Consider the following 23,845-nt stretch of genomic DNA (forward strand, 5'->3'; position numbering starts at 1 on the left):
CCACAGCCCCCGCCACAGAACCGGCAACAATAGGAGAAACCAGGGACCCCACCGAGCACACAACTCGTGAAGACATGGAACAGAGCGACGGGACCCACTGGACCCTGCACGTTGACGGCTCAGCAAGTAAAACAGGACGCGGGACAGGAGTGGTCCTCCACGGCCCCGACGGGTTCACGGTAGAGTACGACCTCCGGCTAGATTTTACAGCCTCCAATAACGAGGCTGAATATGAGGCCTTATTGGCAGGGCTAAGCCTAGCCTCGGAGCTCGGCGCAGAAAAATTGAAAGTTTATAGCGATTCCTAGCTGGTCGTCAACCAAGTGAACGGGGCATACGAGGCCAAAGGCCCCAGAATGAAAAGATACCTCCAGAAGGTAAAAGAAAAACTGCAGAGAATGGGGGAAGTTGAGGTTCTCCAAGTACCACGAGACATGACCAATCGAGCGGATGCTCTGTCGAAAATGGCCTCGGAAGAAACCCACGACTTCGGTACCGTGCTCACAGAGATACTGTCCCTCCCCAGTATCGATGAGGTGCAAGTCTTACAGATTCCTCCAGGACCCAACTGGATGGACCCCATCATACGATACTTGAAAGACGGGATACTACCCGAGGACAAGCTGGAAGCCCGACGCCTAACCACAAAAGCCGCCCACTACGTGGTCCACGGGCCCAGGCTGTGCAAATGGTCGTACACATGGCCGTACCTCCGATGCCTGGTACCCTCCGAATCAGATTACGCCCTACGGGAGGTACATGAAGGAATCTGCGGGGACCACGGAGGCGGCCGGACCCTGGCTCAGAAAATCCTAAGGCACGGCTACTTCTGGCCCACGATCCTCAGGGACGCCAAGGAGTTCGTCAAAAAGTGCAGCCCGTGCCAAAGGTTCGCCACAACCCCTCGCCAACCGGCCACCCCGTACACCGCGATGGCAGGCTCCCTGCCTTTCGCCATGTGAGGGATGGACCTGCTCGGGCCGTTCCCAAAAGCCCCGGGGGGACACACAATGTTGTACGTCGCCATCGACTACTTCACCAAGTGGGTCGAAGTCAAAGCCGTGGCAAAGCCCAACTCGAAAGCAAAGGAGAAGTTTTTCTATCATAATGTGGTCCGCCGCTTCGGCATTCCAAGAATACTCGTAACAGACAACGGACCCCAGTTCGCAAGTACGGAGTTTGGCAGATTCTGCGATAATCTAAGCATCGAACACCGTTTTGCCTCCGTAGCACACCCACAGGCCAACGGGCAGGTAGAGGTAACTAACAGGATCTTACTCCAAAGCCTCAAGAAGCGATCATGAGAAGCTGGGAAGAACTGGGTAGAAGCACTCCCTAGAGTACTCTGGGCCTACCGAACAACGCCACCAACCGCGACCGGGGAGTCCCCTTTTAGTCTGACTTTCGGGGCCGAGGCAGTCATTCCATTGGAAATCAGCCTCTCCAACTTCCGCATGGAGAACTACGACGAACAGGGAAATTCGGAGCTCCTCCGGAACACTCTCGACCTCGTACTCGAGAAAAGAGAGCAAGCCCTCCTCCGGGGCCCCTCCTACTAGCAAAGGGTGGCGCGATACTACAACGCCCGAGTAAAGAAGCGCACGGTAAAACCCGAGGACCTAGTACTACGAAGGGCGGAGATGTCTGACCCCCGAAACACTGAGAAACTCGCACCTAAATGGGAGGGACCCTACAGGGTCGTTCGAGCGCTCCGCCCCGGGGCCTACCAACTGGAGCGCCTCGACGGGACCCCAGTCCCGCGAAGTTGGAGCATGGACAACCTCCGAGAATTTTACCAATAGAAAGGTAGTGTAATGTCCGTATTTTACTTTTAAAATGTGACGAATGTTTTGTTTGTCTTCTTTTTGTCATTTCCAGAGACAGAGACATGTTCTCCCTTTGCAAATTAATGGAAGAGCATTTCTACCAAAGCCACGTGTATCTCCATTTTCCGGTCCGTGCTGAATAAAGGGCCGGAAAAAAGAGAGGGAGTGAGACAGAGGTAGCATCGAGGCTGATCCCTCCGAGAATACCCTAAAACGCTCCCTATGAAAAAAAGACCTCCCCTTAAAGGGCAGGCGGGACCCATTAACTCCGAGCTGATCACTCGATGAGAAGATAGTCCTTCCACAAATAAGACGCTCCACTGCGGTGCACCAAATACGTCCTCACCAAACAAATTGTAATTCAAATACCAAAGAGCCCTTAGCACATGGTATACCAAAAAAAAAAAAAAAGGAGAAAAAAAGAGTTCACAATGTTATTACAGATCCAGCATGAAACCATCAAAAGAAGCAAAAACGGAATCCAAAAGGCGCCCGAGCCTCACCGAGCTCCCGCAGAAGTCTCAGTGACTATAGGAGCTTCCAGGGCAACCGCCGGATCCTCGGCCGGTCTCGCGGTATCCGCCGGCACCGGCAAAGGATCCTCCGGAGTAATATCCTCAGCCTCGTGCACCAGCTTCTCGAGAGGAAAGGAGGGGTCAACCTCGCGAACACGCCGCCGGCACTCATCAAAAGCGTCTATCTCAATATCCACGCTGAACGCGGCGGGGGCCTTGAAAAACTCCTCGGAGTCACGCCACTCCTCCCGCGCTTTTGCCAGCCCCACAACAAAGTTCTCCTGGGCCACAACTAATTGATTCGCCGTACGATTCCTCACGTCCTCGGAAATCCTGAGTTCTGCCCTGAGTTGAGTAACAGTGTCCTCCAACGCCGCCTTTTCGACTTGGCCCTTCTCCTGGTCCTCGGTCAACTTACGAACTCGGTCCTCAAAAGCGTCGATCTCGGACTCATCCTCGATCATATACTGCAGCATCTTCCTGGCAAAAATTTGGGCCTACAGGAGCCCCCACCACAAACAAAAACGTCAGAAAGTTGCCGCAAAAACAGCAAAAAAGGGGAGGGGGAGAGGGAGAGGGAAAACAAAAACAGAAGGGCCCACCATCCGGTACTTACGCAGGACATCGAATGAAGGTACCGAGCCCCCACGACCCTACGGTCAAAGCTCTCCAACTCAGCCTCATCACCGGGGAGGGCGGTCGTCAACCCAAACTCCACCCCAACCCGGGGATTCGTAAGGATGCTGTCCTCTACACCGACCTTCCAGTCGGGCTTAAAAAGTTCTCCCCTCGCCCGATAATATTCGGGAGAAAGCTCCATCCGCTCCAGGAGCACCTTAGTCATGACCGACCCTTCCAGCCGACTCGGCATATCCTCCACGAAAGAAGCAGAAGGACAAGCCCCCCGGCCGATTTTTCCCTGATCAGCACCGGAAGAAGCCACCCTCTTGGCAGGGGGCTCCGACTCCCTGGGAGGGGGCCTGACCGCACCCTTCGCCCCGGCTAACCGGCCAAAGGAACTCGACGGCGCGGATGAGGGAAGCCTTGTTTGCGTCCGTTCGACCCTAGCCGTGGCCATAAAGTCTGAGGGGATCTTCTTAAGGGCAACCGGACCCTCGATCGCCGCCACCGCGACCCCCTTTCCCCTACCTACGTCGCCAGGAGAAGACATGTCCACTGCCCAAAACAGAAGCACAGCAATAACTCAGCACGAAGCAAATGACAGCTAAAAAAAAAAAAAAAAGGGGGAAGAGGGAAGCGGAGGGGGGAGACCAACCCGGGGAAAAAGGCTCACCACGGCGGCTGGCAGAACTCTCCCCCGCTCCCTCACCCATACAGCCGACCCTCCCCTCTACGGTGCCCACCAAACCAAGCCTCCTCAGGCCTCTCTCCCACTTAAACTCTGAAATGTCGACGGGCTCCCTGGAAGCAAGCTTCTCCAAATCAAACCTGCTACAGTCACACTCGTCAGGGAGGGCTTTCCTCCGCCACTCGACAGAACGCCTCCAAGAGCAGGAAAAGCCCAATCCGCATCCGACGGAGGAATGATGAATACGAACTCCTCCTTCCACTTCTTGATGGAAGAAGGCAAGTTCGCCGTGATCTTCACCTAGGGACACTGGGTCAGGTACAACCAGCCGTTTTTCCCCTTCACCAATGGACTGAGGGCTACGCAACTCTGAAGCAGAGGAAGGGTAGGCTGAACCTTGTGAAGGCCCGCCTTGGCCACAAAAGCCAAAAGAGTACGCCAGCTAGGAGGGGGCCACCCAGTAGAACTCGAGGGCCTCCACTATGATACCCAAGAGCGGGAACCTGACCCCCGCCCGAAAAGCCTCGACATAAAAGGCCACCTCTTCCTCCGTGGTACCCTCGCACACCCCCTCCCTAGAAGAAGGAATCCTAATCCCGTATTCATCGGGAATGTGAAACTCCCTCCTAATCTTCTCCGCCGCCCCCTCTCCCAAAGTACTCTTATAACCCGCCACCGGGCCAGGATGAATAACGGAGCCAGACCGAATGTCCCTAATCTCCGCCTCACGAGCAGAAGAAGCACGAAAGGGAGATTCAAGGGGAGCGGCCCCCAACGACGACCCAGAAGCCCCGGAGCTATCTTCCAACTCCCTAGGCTGCTGCTCATCTCGAGAGCCACCGCCCCCACCATTTACCAACCGCCTCTTTTTCCTTGGCGGAGCCCTCTCCACTACTTCTACTGACTCGGAAGACATCGTAAAACGACCAAACGACAGACGAAGTAAAAAAACACGAAACTTACCGAGGCAGATAAGCAGGGAAGGACAAAAAAAAAAAAACCAGACGAGTTGGTGAAGAACAGCGCCTAGAGGAACCAGCGGAGAAGGGAGCCCACTTCACCCGAGAGAAACAGAGAAAAAGCAAGGATGAAATCCCTAAAAAAGGTCTTAAAAAGAGTTAGGGTTTCGACACGCGTCGATTAGTCCCCCTCCCTGTCTAATCCGATGGGACGCGGACACGTGGCGCCGATTGGGAAATTCGAGGGAACCGCCAAAAATCGAAACGCCACTCTCCCCTGGCTGAAAAGATGTCACTACCCCTACCACTGAATGGCTTCCCCAGCAAGCCATCTCCATGTCCTCCCCGCCCAATGAAAAGAGAGTATCCGAAGATGGGACCCAGCATGAGGGCCCGGCATACAAATCCACTAGATGGAAAAACCCAAGTGCATGGAGAAAGGCTCGGGACCCATCACAAGGGCCCGGCATACAAATCCACTAGATGGAAAAACCCAAGTGCATTAGGGGAGGCTCGGGACCCGTCACAAGGGCCCGGCATACAAATCCACCAGATGGAAAAACCCAAGTGCATTGGGGAAGGCTCGGGTCCCACCACGAGGGCCCAACATACAAATTCCACCTGATGGAAAAATCCAGAAGGCACAGCTACTGCGCGAATGAAAAGAAAGCATGAAGTACAAGTCAGAAATGCAAAAAGAAGCCATTCACAACCATTCTTCCTCTAGCCCACGGGCCTACAAAAAGGGGAAGGAAAGCAAAGATAAAAAAGATAGGGCGCGCAGGCCCGGGTCCCGGAGGATCCCCAAAACAAAAAAAGAGAGGGGAGAAAACAGAGGAAAGAGCCCCTCCAAAGCCCCCCACATTCCGTTCCGTCCGACCTAAAGCGACTGGCCACTGAAAGAGTTCTCCGCGTCAGAAAGCTCCCCATCAGTACGCTCCCCCTCCGAAGAGCTCCCCCAGTCCGGATCTGCTGGGCCCGCCGCCCTCTGGTCATTTAACCACCTCACCCGGTTCCTCAGCAAATTGTTCTCCCCACACAAGGCCGCAATCTCCCAATCCATGTCGATCATCCGGCTAAAGACCTCCATTTCCCTACGATAAACGTAGGAAAAGAATGAACGGTTGCGGTGAACGAAAGCTTCATGAGACTCCCTCTCGTAGGGGGGAGCAGGATGAAAGTGTGGGGGAAACCTTTGAGGCAGGCTCCTCTCAGGAACTGGTTGACGAGGCTCCAGCCCCTCAAGGTTTGTCTCAGGGCTGCTAGGGGGACCCCCCTCGGAGGCAACCCGCCCCTCGTCACCAATAGAGAGACCCTCAAAAGACAATGACATCCCAGACGAGCCCCAAAGAAAGGCAGAAAAGTAGCAAAGAAAGAGAAAGTTACAAAGAGCGATCTGCATAAAAAACAGAAGAGAATCATCGTTTATAAAGCCAATTGAGAAGCCAGTGGGCAAGAAAACGAAGCGACTTGCCCAACGCGTGTCCGCTTCCTATTCGATGAACAATCAAGCATGGCGCGACGACACCACAGTTCCTCGGGAAGGAACCGCCGAGCGAAACAGCACGCCTTCTCGCATTCCAAGGCTCTCATAAATACCTTCGTCACGATATTCTTTGACTAGACAAGCGAACCTACCACCTCAAGCCGTTCAATGGACCAAAGGTACGATGGGACGTAAAAAACGGCGCCGCACTCACGCCTCGCCACGTGTCGTCCCTACACCCGCAAAAACCTAACCGTCACAAGGAAAGGTATGGGGAAACGACGAGACCACACGATTACGACACGTGTCACCCGCCGTCCGATCCTCATCATCACTAATCACCTGAGACCCCTCCCCACCTGACAAACAGGAAGAGTCCGGAGGAAGGAAATCAAGCAGAAAGTCCGACCTCAGCTCCGCTAAAAAAGAAACGCGCGCCCGGGACCAGAGCCTCGGCACGAGCACTTGGCGCACCAGCACAATAGGCGAAAGAGCCAAACGCGCCAGATAAAGGCTCAGAATCCCGCACGGGTTCGAACATAAAACAACAACACCACAATTCCTCGCAACAAGGGCAGTTCACGCCGAACACAGTGCAAAAGCAACCAAACAAGACAGGAGAAGCAACATAAGAAACACATCACAAATTCATAAGAAAAGCCATCCATTCATAGTCACATCCTTCTGGCCCACGGGCCTGCAAAAGAGGGAAGAACCGAAAATTGGGCACGCGGGCCCGGTACAAAAAAGAGAGAGAGAGAGAGACGAAGAAGCAAAGGAAGCCTAGTCCCACAAAATCTAATCACCCGAGCGACTGGAAGAAGACTCCTCCTCCAGAGAATCCCCCCCTCCTCCCAAGAGCTCTCCAGCAAGGGGTCCACCTCATACTCTAGCAGCTATTCATTAAGGGCGTGGACCCTCCTTTGCAGATCCGCATTTCTCCGCTTCAGGTCCTCGATCTCCTCGTCCATTTTTAAAACCCTGTCACACAATTCCCTCCCCTGCCGATAAACCTTGGAAAAGAAAGACCACTCCCTGGCAGCGCGGAAGCGAGACGACTTATCCCTTCTAGGCAAGGAGGAGAGACGAAGGGGAGGAAAACCCGGGGGAGGGCCCGAATCCGTCCTAGCCCTTTTCCAGCGGGCCGCGAGGGTCCCCCCCCGAATCAGAAGACAGGTCGGGGTCACTCGATGACTCCGGGGAAAGAGGAGCCTTACCCCTAACTCGCGAAGGGGAACCAGACACGTCAGTAAAAATAAAGGAGAGGAGGCGATGACAGAGTGCCGGGGTGATCCCCCTTTTAAACTCGAGGGAAGGCGACCCACAATAACACCACCATTCCCCAAGAGATAACCATCGGATGATGCGGCACGACTCCTCATACTCCGGAGCACCCATAAATATCCCCGCCACGGCGCCACTTTACATTACTCCCTTGGCCCATTAAAATGAACCAAAGGAGTAAGGGGGTGTTATGATGAGACATAAATACGGCGCCACTCCCAAATCTCGCCACGTGTTATCCATGCACTAGCAGAGCCCCGCCATCATGAAAGGCGTAGGGAAACGGCAAGGCAGCACAACCACAACAAGTGTCACCTTCTCGTCTTCCAAAACCCATCATCACAAATTACGGAAGGGGTTATCCTACTAAACCACGCGCGTCGTCCAGACAGAGGGATGGCCCAATCCCGCAAAAGAGGATTTTCTCTCCATAATGATGAGGAGGCCCGCGAGCCACCCTTTAAAAGGCAGGCAAGATGAAGAAGGGAGGGATCTTTTTTTTCTTGCTCCTCACAGAAACAACCGGAAAAAAGAGGCAGGACAGCGACAGAGGAGGTTGGGAACTTAATCCTATTCTCCCCGTTAGTCCCCTCCGACCCATCCACCCACACGCCTAGAAAAGAATCTGCGCCTTGGTCCTGGTAAACCTGGCCAAAGCCCTCTCCCCTTCTTGTTGTCCTTTATATTGTTTGGTCGAAGGATCTGACTTGGGTGTCGAAGTGGTCGTCCGGGACCCACCCCGGACCCCCGGACCCCCTTTTGTTTGTGATTGCAGACCCCGCGGAGGCCCTCTACCGACCGCGCGATCGCAGACCCGGATTCAGACGCCATCACCTCCCAATCTCCAATTCCTATGGCTTCCACATGCTCGATCGACACACGATCGTCTTGCCCGACCGCAGCGTCCGATCCTACTTCGCCCTCCCACCCGATTACTCTCATCAGCCTCTCGAGCCCCTTGATAAATTCTTCCCATATGACCGTCTAGGGTTAGGATTTGAAAACCAATTCCCTTCCAGTCTAGGGTTAGGGTTTGAAAACCAATTCCCTCAGTCGGTAGGGATGAGCCCAGAGGGTTTCCGACGCGACCGTGATGAATTGTAAGGCTACGGTGGGTCCCACGATTACTGGAGCTCGTCAAGGCTCGACGGGCAGGGTCCGCCCATGCCTGAAAGCTCCATGAAGACAAAGTACGGTGACGAGGAGCAAAGGGATGGGTCTGATTTCATGGCTGTGGGTCCCACGATTACTGGAGCTCGTCAAGGCTCGACGGGCAGGGTCCGCCCATGCCTGAAAGCTCCATGAAGACAAAGTACGGTGACGAGGAGCAAAGGGATGGGTCTGATTTCATGGCTGGGACTAGTAGCACATTGGGTAGGGAGCCATTGGATTATGAGAGGGGAGTTATGGATGATTTACGGGTGTTGAAGCATATGAAGGTAGAGGGAGAGAGTTTGGAGGAGGATTTGAAAACGAAGAAGAATTCGAACGTGACAAAGGAGTTTCTTTCGTATTCGAAATTGATCAACGAGAATGTTTCGCAGCGGAGGAGTTATTTGGAGAAGGGGAAACATGGGCCTATGAAATGCCTTGCATGTGGAAGGTTTGATAAGATTAGGCTCTATGCACTTTTATGTTTGCCATTGTTTTTTTTCCGTCTGCTTAAGTTTTGAAGTCACAATTTGGGTAGAAACAGTGAGGAAAGACTTGATGGCTAGGAACATAACAGAGAACATGACCTCGGATAGGAGAGAATGGTAGAAAATGATCCATGTAGATGAACCCAACTAGTGTCAGGATTAGACTTAGTCAATTTGAGCCAAGTTGATTCTTTCATAAATTTTTTCTAAAGGATTCATTAACCGACCCCAACTAGTTTAGGACAAAGGCTTAGTTGAGTTGACGAGTTAAGTTTTGATGTTGTTAGGAAGGATAGGGTTCCTAGCTGTACTTACATATATACGAATTTAGGATCTTGGAGAAGAGCATTTAGTGATGATTTTGCTTTTAGAGAATAGGAGTTTCGGTGGGTTTGAGTAGACTTCCTTGAAAATACGTCAATTGTGTAAGACCAATATAGTTCTTCTTCCATTTCATCTTGCTATATGGGCATTTAGGGATGGTTTTGCCTTTAGAGAATAGGAGTTTTGGTCAGTCCTGGTTGTTGAAAACTGAGAAATACCTTCTCCAATAAGGATGAAACACGATTTACAGAAAGCAACACGAAGAAGATGCAAGAAACACAATGACACAAAGCAAGAAGATAGAATTACGTGGTTAGAATGCCTAAGTCCATGGGAGAAGGGTTACAAACACTCCTCGGCCAAGGGAAAAACTTAAAGAAAATGTTATACCCGTAACCATAATACGTGATTTATAAATATCAAAGGTGCTGCCCTGGAAACCCCGTCATGTGCGTGTTAGAGAATAAAATCAAATCTTAGATTGATTAGGGTGGATTTAGCAATTGTTTAGGTTAGGCAACTAAGTAATTGTGGTGGATTGGGTAGCTTGGATAAATTAGCAATTAGGCTAAATGTAGTAGTTAGGATTTCCATCATTCTCACTTTCCATATTTACAATGATCTCTTTCTATCTTTAATCCTTTTTGTTATATATAAGCACTCATTCGGGCTCTTTGTAAATCATCCAAAAATAATAGAAAGTCTTTGATTTTATCAACTTTAATCATGGTATCAGAGCGGGTCGATCCGACCACGCATTGAGGACAATCACAGAAGCTTCGCTCCCCGGCGGACGACAGATCTTCCTCAGTTTATCGTAGTCGTCCGCCGGGCCTTTTGCTACAACTTTTCTTTTTCTTTGCTCTATGCAAGTCATCTTCTTGGACGATCCTACCCCGTCGCTACCAGTCTCAGTTTGTCTGCAACCCTCTTAGAAATGGAAGGGTTAAATGGACGGGTATAAACCTCCATAAATCTGCCCATTTTTAACCTCCACAAATGGAAAGGTTAGGATGATCCTATGAAGCTGATTTTTTGGGCACAACCTATCTATATGAGTGCCTATCAAATGAATGCTTTGAACCATCCAAACAATGTGGGCCCTCTATGTTTGTGAGCTCTAGCTCATATAAGCTTATGTGAGCTCTAGCTCACAAACACTTTTCCCACATATATATATATATATATATATATATATATGTATATATATATATATGTATATATATATATATGTATATATATATATATATATGTATTAGTAAATGGTTTCTGAGCTCAACCTCAGATAGAATTTCTGAGGTAGAGTTTTTAAATAGGGTGGCTGCCTATGTTGTTTGGGATATGTTAGATATTGATTCTATAGGACCTAACATATATAGGGTGTACCTAAGAAATCATCTTCATAGAATCATGGTAAGCGTTGATTTGTGGAGGTTTAAAATGGACGTCTACAAAATGGTCCATTTTGTGCCTCTACAGATCGAACGGTTAGGAGGATCCTATGGAGATGGTTTCTTAGGAACAACCTATCTATGTCAGCTTCTATGGAATGAATGGCATGGATGAGTCAAACAACATGGGAGATGCGCGCCCTATATAAAAACTCTACCTCAGATAGAATTTCTGAGCTTGAGCTCAGATACTGCGCCCCCATATATTAGTAAATGGTTTCTGAGCTCAAGCTCAGAAATATATATATATATATATATATATATATATATATATATATATATATATATATATATATATATATATATATATATGAGAGAGAACATTTCCTACACACTTGTGTAGGTAAGTTACCTACACACTAGCTTAAAATACAGTGGGGGCCCACATTGTTTGGGTGATCCAAACCATTCATTTGAATGATCCTCACATAGATAGGGTGTCCACAAAAAATCAGATCCATAGGATCATCCTAACCATTCAAACTATGGAGGGAAAAAATGGACTAATTTGTGAAGGTTTATACACGTCCATTTTACCTCCACAAATCGTAGGGTTGGGATGATCCTATGGATCTGATTTTTTGTGGACACTCTATCTATGTGAGGACCATTCAAATGAATTGTTTGGATCACCCAAACAATGTGGGCCTCCACTGTATTTTAAGCTAGTGTGTAGGTAACTTACCTACACAAGTGTGTAGGAAATGTTCTCTCTCTCTCTCTCTCTCTCTCTCTCTCTCTCTCTATATATATATATATATATATATATATATATATATATATATATATATATATATATATATAATCACTTTCATAGGTAAATCTGTTGGTTTGGGGCTACTGTGTTGTACCTTCGTAGAGAAGTACTAATCTTTTCATGGTACTGTTACATGATGCCCATTTAAATAGGACCATATCTGCGTAAATGTGTGAACTTATAGATGCTCCAGTTTTATGCTTTAATCAGCTGGAAGAAGGTTGTGAGTTGTAATTGGAAGAGTGATCTCTGAATTTTATTGTAGTGTATTTGCAACCTTGCTATTGGGTGATGTTTATCTCATGATGAAATGGTTAAAGTTGAGTGGCACAATGAGGCCTTGTTTAGCAATTAATTGAATTGCTCACGATGTAGGGCTTGAAACGTCATAACTTCATAAGTTTCTGCCTGACAGCCATGACTTTACAATTACAGGATGTTTTGAGTTTTTATCATCTCAATAGTAAGTTTTGTATATAGAAATTAATCATTATATTTACTGAATCTATTAAAATTTTCAATATATTACTTGTTATAAACCATATTATTGTGTAAAAGAATTAAAATTTGAGAGTCAGTTAATATATTTTGGTGAATTCATGAATCTTTTTGAGGTTTGCTGAATCTGACACTAGGTACCCATGTCAGATCCAACACTCGCACTTGTATTGATGAAACATAGGCTAAATCCCTTCCCATAAATTCTATTAGGTTTCCTTTATAGTTTATAGTACCACTGCAGGTATTCATTCTTTGTTGATATTTATTGAGTTATTGTGTTACCTTATTATTTTAGTGATGTCAGAGCGGGTGGAATCTGGTTTTCTTTTATTATTTGATGCACTTTTTGTATAAAAATTACAGGACTTCCTAAGAATTTACAGATATTCATAGCCTTATGATGCATGCCTACAATTCTCAGAACGCAGACTTACGTGCTGATCATCTTGGCTTTCATAAGGCTTTGTGTGTTCTAATGGGATGGAATTATGCGAAAGCACCAGAAAACCCAAAACCGTATCAGTCATTATCTGCTGATGATGCGGCAAAGAATAGGGAGGATCTGATTATATGGCCACCAATAGTGGTAATTCACAACACCAATTATGGAGAGAGAAAAGATTGCCGCTTGGAGGGTATGGGTAACAGAGAGATGGATAGTAAACTCAAAGGTATATAATGTTCCTCACCTTCCTATGTTCTATAGTGCTAGATGGTCTTTGTGCTAGATGATATTAGGACTTGTTTGGAACTCTGAAGCTGCTTAATGCTGTGGCCATTGATCTTCTTGGCATGCTTCTTATTGTAGTTTAATGGTCTCTTCAGTTGGAATCCTTTTTTTTTTTTGGGTCAGCATTCATTTGGAAGCTTTTTATATCTGCTTACAATTCTTTATATGGTTAAAATTGTGGTTTAAGTTATGATTTAATTTATTTAGCCCCGATTTTCGGGCCTGCTTCACATGATATGATTATTGGATTCAAACTTACGGATTAATTTTCTGAGGCTTGATAAATAACGTCTTTCTCCAACTTAGAGCCAAAGGTCTCGAGTTCAAACCTCCCAGATAGCAAAAATCCACATGCGATGGTCGGCCCAAAGTGGAACCACATGTGCCACAAGTTTGTCAAGTGGGCCACACATGCGGGGGTGTTAAAGTATAAAAGATAAATAACGCCTTTCTCCAACATCTTAATGTAACACCCAAAAATTTTTACAGTGATAATTATAAAGAATATATATATATATATATATATATATATATATATATATATATATGAGAAAACGGTTCCTACACATATGTGTAGAGAGTTCTCTACACACTAGCTTAAAATACAGTGGGGGCCCACATTGTTTGGGTGATCCAAGCCATCCATTTTAAAGGCCCTCACATAGATAGGGTGTCTACAAAAAATCAGATCCATAGGATCATCCCAACCCTACGATTTGTGGAGGTAAAATGGATGTCTTTAAACCTTCACAAATTAGTCCATTTTTTGCATCCACAGTTTGAATGGTTAGGATGATCCTATGGATCTGATTTTTTGTGGACACCCTATCTATGTGAGGGCCTTAAAAATGAATGGTTGGATCACCCAAATAATGTGGCCCCCACTGTATTTTAAGGTAGTGTGTAGATAACTTATCTACACATGTGTGTAGGAACCACTCTCTCTCTCTCTCTCTCTCTCTCTCTATATATATATATATATATATATATATATATATATATATATATATATATATATATATATATATATATATATATATATTGAATATGATGTTATGGACCCACCTCTATCCCAAATATTAAAGGGTATGACTAAGCTATTATTATATAATTAAAACAACTGTTAATTAGGGGCAAATTAGGAAGAAATAAATTTAACTAAGAAATTCACTTTTAGCTACAACAAGTAGGGCTTGTAATACTGCCCAACTAAATAGGCGTTACAAATTTTAAAAACAAAAACTGTAATCTCTTCCCTTTTGTTACACGCCTAAATTAGTGGGGATTTGGTGGATTGGATAATCCCCAATATGTTGGTTAAGAGCCCATATGTAGAAGGAGAGGTAAATAAGGTAGGTTTTAGATATAGATGGTGCCCAAAAGATAGGAAAAATCTGTGAGATTTACTCATTTGAAATTCAAAATCCCTAATTGTAGCAAATTACTTAAAAGATAAGATCTTGTGGTAGGAAATCAAGAAAGAGATTGGGTTACTTAAAGGTTAAGTAACCATATTGAATAGATTAGTTAAGAGATTCAAGGGATCCTAAAATTCAAAATTAGGAAAAGCAACCAAAACTACAACAAAGAAGAGAAGAATATAAGAAACTTGGGCTCTCTCCCACGTTCAAATTTATGGACGCCCAAGTGAGAGAAAGAACTGAGAAAAAAAATATATAATAAGAAAAGAGAGGAGAAGAAAGGCTTGTTCGAGGCATTGTCAATCATCTTTCACCTTTGGAAATCGTACACTCTTCAAGTTAGTAGTTTATTTCCTCTTAAAAATCTTATAATCTTATAATTTTCAATCTTTACTGGTGAAATAAATAAGGTGATATTGTTACATAGGAATGAAGTCAAACCAATTCAAGTAAATAAATAAATAAAATCGATTCCGTCGGATTTATGTACATAAAATAAATGAGAGGATGGTTGATTCTTTTGGTTATCTATCTATGAACAATTTTAAGTGGAGAAATTTTGGTACATGAATTTTATTCAAACAGTTCGAGGTCATATGTTAAATAAAGTGATTCTTTTATTTCCAAAATAATATCTGTATGTAGAAATAAAACTACTAAAATTTTATTTTATGTAGGCCTTGATTTTCAACAGACATATGTACCTATTGTACATAAGAACAACCTTGCACATGTATAATTTTGCCCAAACAGTGTTAATGATATGTACAACGATAAAACGATCTATTACATGAGCCTTTTTCCAACAATTGTATTAAGGTGGGGTGAATGGTTTTCTTTCAATTTTCTCATAAATGATTTCACACCTAGATCAAATGATTTTTTTAATGTTATGTCAGTTCTTATGACCCAATGATCATAAGTATGAATCTTAAGAGTATATAATGGTTTCTCTTGAAACAGACCCTATGCCTATCTATGAAAAATTTTTGATGCCATTCTTTTTCAAAATAGTCATTACTTATGACATATATTATTTTTGTAATTATTTTCCTTAAAAGCAGTTCATGCGTGCAGGCAGGGTATAATAGCTATTGAGTTATTTTCTCAAATCAGCCCCTTTATTTTCAATATAGTGGGTTTCTTGCGTGCTATTACGTATGTATATTTTGGGGGTAGCATGTAAATAATAAGAGTACGAATACTTAACTGTTTTAATGACCTTGAGTTCCGAATAAGTGTTTTAATTGTGTGTTGTTCTTTGTACCCAAGAACAAAATAGCAAACAAGCATTTTTTTTGTACGTGTTTTATGCCCTTAAACAGGGAGCTATTAGTGTTTTCGTGAGTGTGATTGTATGCTCGAACAAGGCAGCAATATGGTGTAATTAAGAGTATGTGTGAGTCCCACTACGGGACAGGATCAAGATTAAGTAGTGTACAAATTTTTTTTAGCAACTTGAACCTAGGCTAAACTGTCATTCTCTACACTCAACTATGTGACTTCAGGATCGTTGCACTCCACTCTCTAACAGGAGCCATCTCATCCTACCACGTTCGTAAGATTAAGGCAGGTGATAGCTAACTCTGCTTGTATGGGTTTCCAATTTCTACAACAAGGAGGGTGAAAATTTTATTGTTTCTAATTTTATTTTATGAAATTCAGTTCTTATATCGCATGTTTGGCATTATATCTGCTTTTCCATTTGAAAATTTTAACTTAACCTTAGTTTCTCATTTACCTGAAAGAATTTGGAAGGCGTATTGAACTATATAAAATATCCAAGAAAAGGAAATGGGGGAAGGGTGATGGGAAACCATTGAGTTATCCCCGTAATTAAAGGTATACAACTTGGGAGAACCGCGCAACTCCTAGTTGATGTCGGAATCCTATTGAGACCAAGAGTCCTTAGGCGGTATAATCTACCGTAATAAGTCCACGCGGAGTCGACCGTGTTGGCAAGGGCAACAAGCTAGTGGGAGCGGGAGTGCCCTGGGTTTAAATGAAATTGATATGATAAGAATGTAGCAGATTTATAATTGTTCCTATTGTTATTGAATTATTCTCTTTCAGTTATTAGTACATTTGTTCACCTTAAAATGATTTTTCTATTCAATTGCAGAAAATTTTGGTAAATCATTATTCTGGAAAATTACAGACCCGGATTTTTACTGCACGGATCGCTACGGGCAACAAAACATATTTATTCCTGTAATTACACAGCGGAAGGTTAATTGCACCCTGAATTTACAAAAATCCCAAGTATGACATATTTAAAACCTTTTTACATCTGAGGAGATTGACTGGGTTCATCACTTCCGTATTTCCTCAAGTTGCTTTCACACTTCCCATAACTAAGGTTCTTCATTGACAAAATACTCCCGCATCCAAATTTTCAAATTCTGGTGGGAAAATGTGGGTTAGGAGAGTAGGTATATAGAAGCTTCGACAAGTAGCTGAAATCAATAATAAGAAACAGTTCTATAAAAATACGCAGTATTTTATATAGAACATAATGTGATTTTAAAACTAATACTAATAGGATTTTTTTAATAGAAACAATTTAACCAGATAGTAAAACAAAGCATTTAAAGCCCAATAGTTTCCAACTGTTTCTATTTCTGAAGTTTCCCGTAACGATACGCCTCACCCTTGTATTGTCCGCTTTGGACTTGGCCCGCTTCCCTTTTTGGGTAAGTAGACGGCTCAGAGGTACAAACACGTCACACGAGAGAGACAATTGTGCATTTACTACTTCCATTTCTTTCATTTCTCATTTTCGTCCAAAATTTTCGTGCATATGAAATCCAACATTTCATTTCATTTTCCAGAATGAAACACATTTCATCATTTTGAAACAAATATGATTTGATATTTCCCAAATGTAAACAATGAATATTTGAAGTAAAACGGATAAGAAATATCTGAATAAAACAACATATAATCATATCCCTATCACTTTCATTGAGAAAGATACCAGTCGAGTCTAGCTATCACCTGCCTTATCAAACCTGGGAAGTGGGAATTTGAAGATGCTTGACCTTGAAGATGACAACGATCAGGGAGAAGTGATTCTCCTAGCCTTTTCCTTCTCCCTCTCTTCCTCTCTTTTCTTTTTTTTTCTTCCTTTTCTCTTCCTCGCTGCTCTATTTATAAGAAAAACAGAGGGGAATAGTAACATGTGAATAGTTTTTATGCATAAAAACTATTATTTTTACCGGGTATTACATTGTACCCCTTAAAAGAATTTCGTCCCCGAAACTCCTCTCTCCATACTCTCAGGAGAAAATGGTTCTACCCTAATTGTAACAACAAGCAATGGTTACATTCTGCATTTGTAAGACGAACACACGGAGGATTACATATATTTTAAGCTCGATCTATTGTCTATGTTTCATCTATCTAACCCCTTTCCTAAGACATACCCAAGACTCGTGCAACCAGGTTCCTCACAGACTAAATCTGGTGGCTCTGATATTGTCTGGTTCTAGACTGCAGCCATCCTGGTTTTGTTTTTCCGCAGAAGACGCGTCTACATAGGGAAGGTGGGGGGATCTACACAAATAGCCCGAGAACTTTTTCTCTCCGCTTCCGGTGTGGGACCAACACACCCTACTAGAGGGATACAGCTCTGATACCACAACTGTAACGACTCGATTCCTGTGACCGGATCGCTACAAGCAAAACCTGTTAAAACCACTCAATTTTTTTTTAATAGGAAAATCAAACAACCATCGCTCTTATTCCATTTCCAAAATATTTCCATACAATAACATAGACATTTCAATAATTTATTCAATCAAGTAAAGTCCAAACTAGGCCATCTAAAATAAAACCGAGACATCGACGAAAAGTATCGTCTTCTTTGTTTATTCGCTCCCACCACCCTATCTTCTAGACATACTCGTGCGCAAACACACTCTCGTTAGCATCCTCTAGTCCTGGGGAGAAAAATAGGATCAACAGGATGATAGAAACTGAACAAACATGAAGATTCAAATCGAATAATAGATCGAGATCAATATTTATAAAACAACTAAAATAAGTTGACCAATTAAACAAAATAATGCTTTACAAGAACTTATATAGCATAATGAGAGAAATCATTTTAAATCACAAAATGTACTTACAACAAAAATGAAAGAATCAACTACAATATAAGAGAGCACAAACCCTTTCATTCTTCTTATTACAAAAATTTATTTAACCCAGGGCACTCCGGCTCCCATTTAGCCTATTGCCCTTGCCGACACGGCCGATTCCGCGTGGACTTATTACGATAGATAATACCGCCTAGGGACTCTTGGTCTCCGTAGGATTCCGACATCAACAAGGGGTTGTACGGTTCTCCCAAGTTGTATAATATATCGGGGATGACTCAATGGTCTCCCATTACCCTCCCTTATTCTTCTTTAAATATTTTTCTTTATATATTACTATGTCTTTCTACAATCTCCATACGATTGAAAACAAGAACAAATAACTTACAGCCTTAAATTTACAAATTCAGTTTTTATTCTAATCATCAGCGATAAGAAATCATAACTCATTTAACAAGACAAAATTTAGAAAGATAGCACAATTAAAATACATCACCGTCTCCATTGCAAGATTTGAAGGATCATATAAGTATAGTTTAGCTATCACCTGCCTTGTAAAAACTCGGATGTGAATATCGAGACGGCCTCTAAGTGAGAGTGTGAGGGGAATTAGCCTGAAGATAAAATCATATCCACGCTCTTTTAAGTTTGATATAGAGGAAAAGAACCGATAAGGGGTTGCAAAGACTCAACGCACACAAGGATCTAGAATTGATGAAATAGTTTAACTTGTGTGAAAATTATTTGATTTGGCACCGCACATAAGATTCCTGAGATTTGCCCATACATAAATGTATCAAAAAGGCTTTCAAAGATACTTATTTATAAGATCTGTTTTGAATAAATTAATTTTATCACTAGAGCATTATGAGATCAAAATAACCACATAAATCATTTTAGGGAATCCTTGTGCACATACTGACTGGTTAGAAATATGTCCCCAAAATTTTGTCTTATAACTCATATAAGCATGCACTGGTAAGACATGCTATATATACCATATATATCGTATGTATGATTTTATGTGCATGCATTCCTTAAATAGGGTATATCCAAACAACTGTAACAACCCGATTTCCGTGACCGGATCGCTACAAGCAAACACCTGTCAATATACTCATAAATTTTTTTTGTTCAAACCATATATGAAAATTAAACAACCATCATTCTTATCCCAATCCCAATAATGTTCCCTTACATAACATTCACTTAAAACAATTAATCATCCGAATAAAGTCTTAACTAGACAAGCTAAACTAGATTAAAAGTGACGACCAAGCTGTATCGTACCCTTATTTGATCGCTCCCATCCCCTACGCTCCTAAATGTCTTCGTGCGCAAATGCACTCTCATTAACGTTCTCTAATCCTGGGGAGAAAAATAGGGTCAGCAGGATGATAGAAACTAAACAAACATGAAGATCCAAATCGAATAATAGATCGAGATCAATATTTATAAAACAACTAAAATAAGTTGACCAATTAAACAAAATAATGCTTTAGAAGAACTTATATAACATAATGAGAGAAACCATTTTAAATCACAAAATGTACTTACAACAAACATGAAAGAATCAACTACAATATAAGAGAGCACAAACCCATTCATTCTTCTTATTACAAAATTTTATTTAACCGAGGGCATTCCGGCTCCCATTTAGCTTGTTGCCCTTGCCGACACAGCCGGTTCCACGTGGACTTATTACGATAGATCATACCGCCTAGGGACTCTTGGTCTCCGTAGGATTCCGACATCAATAAGAGGTTGCGCGGTTCTCCCAAGTTATATAATATATCGGGGATGACTCAATGGTCTCCCATTACTCTCCCCTATTCTTCTTTAAATATTTTTCTTTTTATATTACTATATGTCATTCCACTATCTCCATACGATTGAAAACAAGAACAAATAACTTACAGCCTTAAATTTACAAATTCAATTTTTATTCTAATCATCAGCGATAAGAAATCATAACTCATTTGACAAGATAAAATTTAGAAAAATAGCACAATTAAAATACATCACCGTCTCCATTGTAAGATTTGAAGGATCATATAAGTATAGTTTAGCTATCACCTGCCTTGTCTATCTGTAATGTGCAAGAGTAAGAAATCCTCTATGTCTGAGTAGGGATTGCTACCGAATCTGAAACACAATTATATACCAAATTCTAAGTTTCCTCAATCCATATTTCCAAGTGACACACATACGCGCACTCATATGTAACAAAGGTTGTGCGAATTCTTTATATTATTAGGACTCTTGATTATCTTTGTATGGATATATATATATATATACCTGGGTAAATGTTCATGTTTAGGGGTTGTTTTTAACTAAAGAATATGATTCAACGTTTAAAACTTATGGCACTAAGGTGCTGATTTTCAGAAAGATTCTTTTACCTATTCGATTACTGTCTACATAATTTGTCTCTGAAATAACTCCCTTCCAAGTTCCGAATTTACCATACCTAAGGGCTGTTTTCATGAAAATGGTCATCATTAATTAAAATATTGGTTTACAATGGCTTGTTTTCTTAAGGTTTATTTGTTTGGACTGTTGTTTTTTGTCTAGGAAAGATTTATCTAAGATAGATATATAGAATTTTTATAGTTAATTGAAATACATACAGACATCATTTGTTCTGTTCATATATGCATAGAACTGACATTAAGGAAAACATCTGAAAATTATTTTGTCCTATATGGGACAGACCTAGACACTGGATACGTACATAGATTAAATATATGCACATAATTCATACTATATAACTTCTGATCTTTCACAGTTATATATATATATATATATATATATATATATATATATATATATATATATATATATATATATATATATACACACACACACACACACACAAGTAGTAGAGATCATGAAAACCCAACAGTTGAACTTATTTATTAAAACTATATTTTCGGGTTCAAATAATTTAAGAAAATAAAACAGATAATATATATCTATTAAAACCATATTTTCGGATTTTTAAATAACCCAATCAATATATATTTATAAATCTGTATTTTTAGATATTTAATAAATCCATAATTAAATAATATATATTAAAAACTGAATTTTCAGATATCAAATAAATCAAAAAAAATAAAAAGATTCTGTAAGTAGATTAAATACGATTTTTGTTGTATGAAATTATTTGACCCAAAAGTGGTCTAAATGCATTAGTGTATAGGGAGTTATTATATCATATAACTGATAAAAATAACTATTCACATTATGAAGTCATTTGATTTAAAAGTTCTTAATAACATAAGTATTGGAAGTTACAAAAAAATCCATTTGATTACTATGAAGGCATACAACTGATACCGCCATATCAATAAAAAATTTCATTCGATTTATATGATGGCTTCAATGACTGACATAAAAACCCAAAAAGTTCTGTTAAATTTGTACGATGGTATCTAACAGTTGAAACTTTTACTTGAAAATTTATTTAATCACCATGACTAACCGTCAAAACGTTAAGATCCCAACCATAGATAATCACCTTAGAATAAAAAAATGGAAACAAGACACAAAAGGAGTACTTACTTGCTTGATGATATCGTATAGATGAAAATTTGATCTACCCCCAAACTTCCTTCACTTTCTTTCTTATTTTCTTGTTTTCCCCTCTTCTTCTTCTTCTAACATATTGGGCTCTTAACTAACATATTGGGGATTATCCAATCCATGAAATCCCCACTAATATGTTAGTTAAGCCCATATGTAGAATGAGAGGTAAATAAGGTAGGTTGTGGATATGGATAGTAATATATATATATATAGTGTGTGTGTGTGTGTGTGTGTGTGTGTGTGTGTGTGTGTGTGTGTGTGTGTGGGAAAATCTATGTGATTGCTTTTAATTAGCAATCAATAAGATTACTTGGAGACTAAGTAACCTTATAAGGGAATTGCTAGATTTTAAGTTATTAGTTTCTTTTAATTCAAAATTCAAAAACTCTTAACAATAGAGGATAAGATCTTTACAACTCACCAAAGCATGTGACTCACCCAATATACTAAAAATAATGGGTGAAATCTTAACCAAAAAGGGGGGGAGAGAATATTGTAACCTCCCCTCACCCCCAAAATTGTGGGACGCCCATTTCTTGAATTCAAAAAAAAAAAAAAAAAAAAAAACTCACGTCCTTTTTATCTCTTATAAATATACATATAGTATACTTGTATTTCACTTTTTATCCTAGTCTCTTAAAAACCGAACAACATTAGAAAAGAAAAGAAGAAGAAGAAGAAGAAGAGGGGAAAAGAAGAAAATAAGAAAGAAAGTGAAGGAAGTCTGGGGGTAGATCAAATTTTCATCTATACTATATCATCAAGCAAGTAAGTACTCCTTTTGTGTCTTGTTTCCATTTTTTTATTCTAAGGTGATTATCTATGGTTGGGATCTTAACGGTTTAACGGTCAGTCATGGTGATTAAATAAATTTTCAAGTAAAAGTTTCAACTGTTAGATACCATCGTACAAATTTAACAGAACTTTTTGGGTTTTTCTGTCAGTCATTGAAGCCATCATATGAATCGAATGAAATTTTTTATTGATATAGCGGTATCAGTTGAATGCCTTCATAGTAATCAAATGGATTTTTTGTAACTTGCAATACTTATGTTATTAAGAACTTTTAAATCAAATGACTTCATGATGTGAATAGTTATTTTTATCAGTCATATGATATAATAACTCCCTATACACTAATGCATTTAGATTACATTTGGGTTAAATAATTTCATACAACAAAAATCGTATTTAATCTACTTACAGAATCTTTCAAATTTTTTTGATTTATTTAATATCTGAAAATTCAGTTTTTAATATATATATTATTTAATTATGAATTTATTAAATATTCCAAAATACAGATTTATAAATATATATTGATTGGGTTATTTAAAAATCCGAAAATATGGTTTTAATAGATATATATTATCTGTTTTATTTTCTTAAATTATTTGGAACTGTTGGGTTTTCATGATCTCTACTACTTGTATATATATACAACTGTGAAAGATCAGAAGTTATATAGTATAAATTATGTGCATATATTTAATCTATGTACTTATCCAATGTTTAGGTCTGTCCCATATAGGACAAAATAATTTTCAGATGTTTTCCTTGATATCAGTTCTCTGCATATATGAACAGAACAAATGATGTTTGTATGTATTTCAATTAACTATAAAAATTCTATATATCTATCTTAGATAAATCTTTCCTAGAAAAAAAAAACAGTCCACACAAATAAACAAGCCATTGTAAACCAATATTTTAATGAATGATGACCCTTTTCATGAAAACAGCCCTTAGGTATGGTAGATTCAAAACTTGGAAGCGAGTTATTTCCGAGATAAATTATGTAGACAGTAATCGAATAGGTAAAATAATCTTTCTGAAAATCAGCACCTTAGTGCCATAACTTTTAAACGTTGAATCATATCCTTTAGTTAAAAACAACCCCTAAACATGAACATTTACCCAAGTGTGTGTGTGTGTGTGTGTGTGTATATAT

General features: G+C 41.2%; 1 protein-coding gene and 1 pseudogene across 2 annotated transcripts in view; both read left to right on the forward strand.

Annotated features, from left to right (window-relative positions):
- Window positions 1–398: 398 nt before the first annotated feature.
- On the forward strand, window positions 399–1,965 carry LOC143888334 (uncharacterized). The gene is made up of 2 exons (XM_077392715.1): window positions 399–755; window positions 1,879–1,965. The coding sequence occupies exons 1-2, from the start codon at window positions 399–401 to the stop codon at window positions 1,963–1,965; spliced, it is 444 nt and encodes a 147-aa protein (XP_077248830.1).
- A 6,700-nt stretch (window positions 1,966–8,665) lies between these two features.
- LOC143888339 (protein SUPPRESSOR OF GENE SILENCING 3-like) overlaps window positions 8,666–23,845 on the forward strand; it is a 52,021-nt pseudogene continuing 36,841 nt past the window's right edge. The window contains exons 1-2 of the transcript XR_013254533.1: window positions 8,666–8,982; window positions 12,416–12,723. The product of XR_013254533.1 is annotated as a protein SUPPRESSOR OF GENE SILENCING 3-like (transcript). The remainder of the gene's footprint in view (window positions 8,983–12,415; window positions 12,724–23,845) is intronic.

This window comes from Tasmannia lanceolata, unplaced genomic scaffold, assembly GCF_043159265.1.
Source record: "Tasmannia lanceolata isolate RefF3 unplaced genomic scaffold, GAP_Taslan_0.1 ptg000012l, whole genome shotgun sequence".
In the NCBI taxonomy this organism is placed as follows: Eukaryota; Viridiplantae; Streptophyta; class Magnoliopsida; order Canellales; family Winteraceae; genus Tasmannia; species Tasmannia lanceolata.

Bases quoted from the DNA above. Each gene is read 5' to 3' on its own strand.
- LOC143888334 (XM_077392715.1), top strand. From the start codon at position 399: ATGGGGGAAGTTGAGGTTCTCCAAGTACCACGAGACATGACCAATCGA. The intron at 756-1,878 runs GTACATGAAGGA...TGTCATTTCCAG, and splicing joins CAGATTACGCCCTACGGGAG to AGACAGAGACATGTTCTCCC.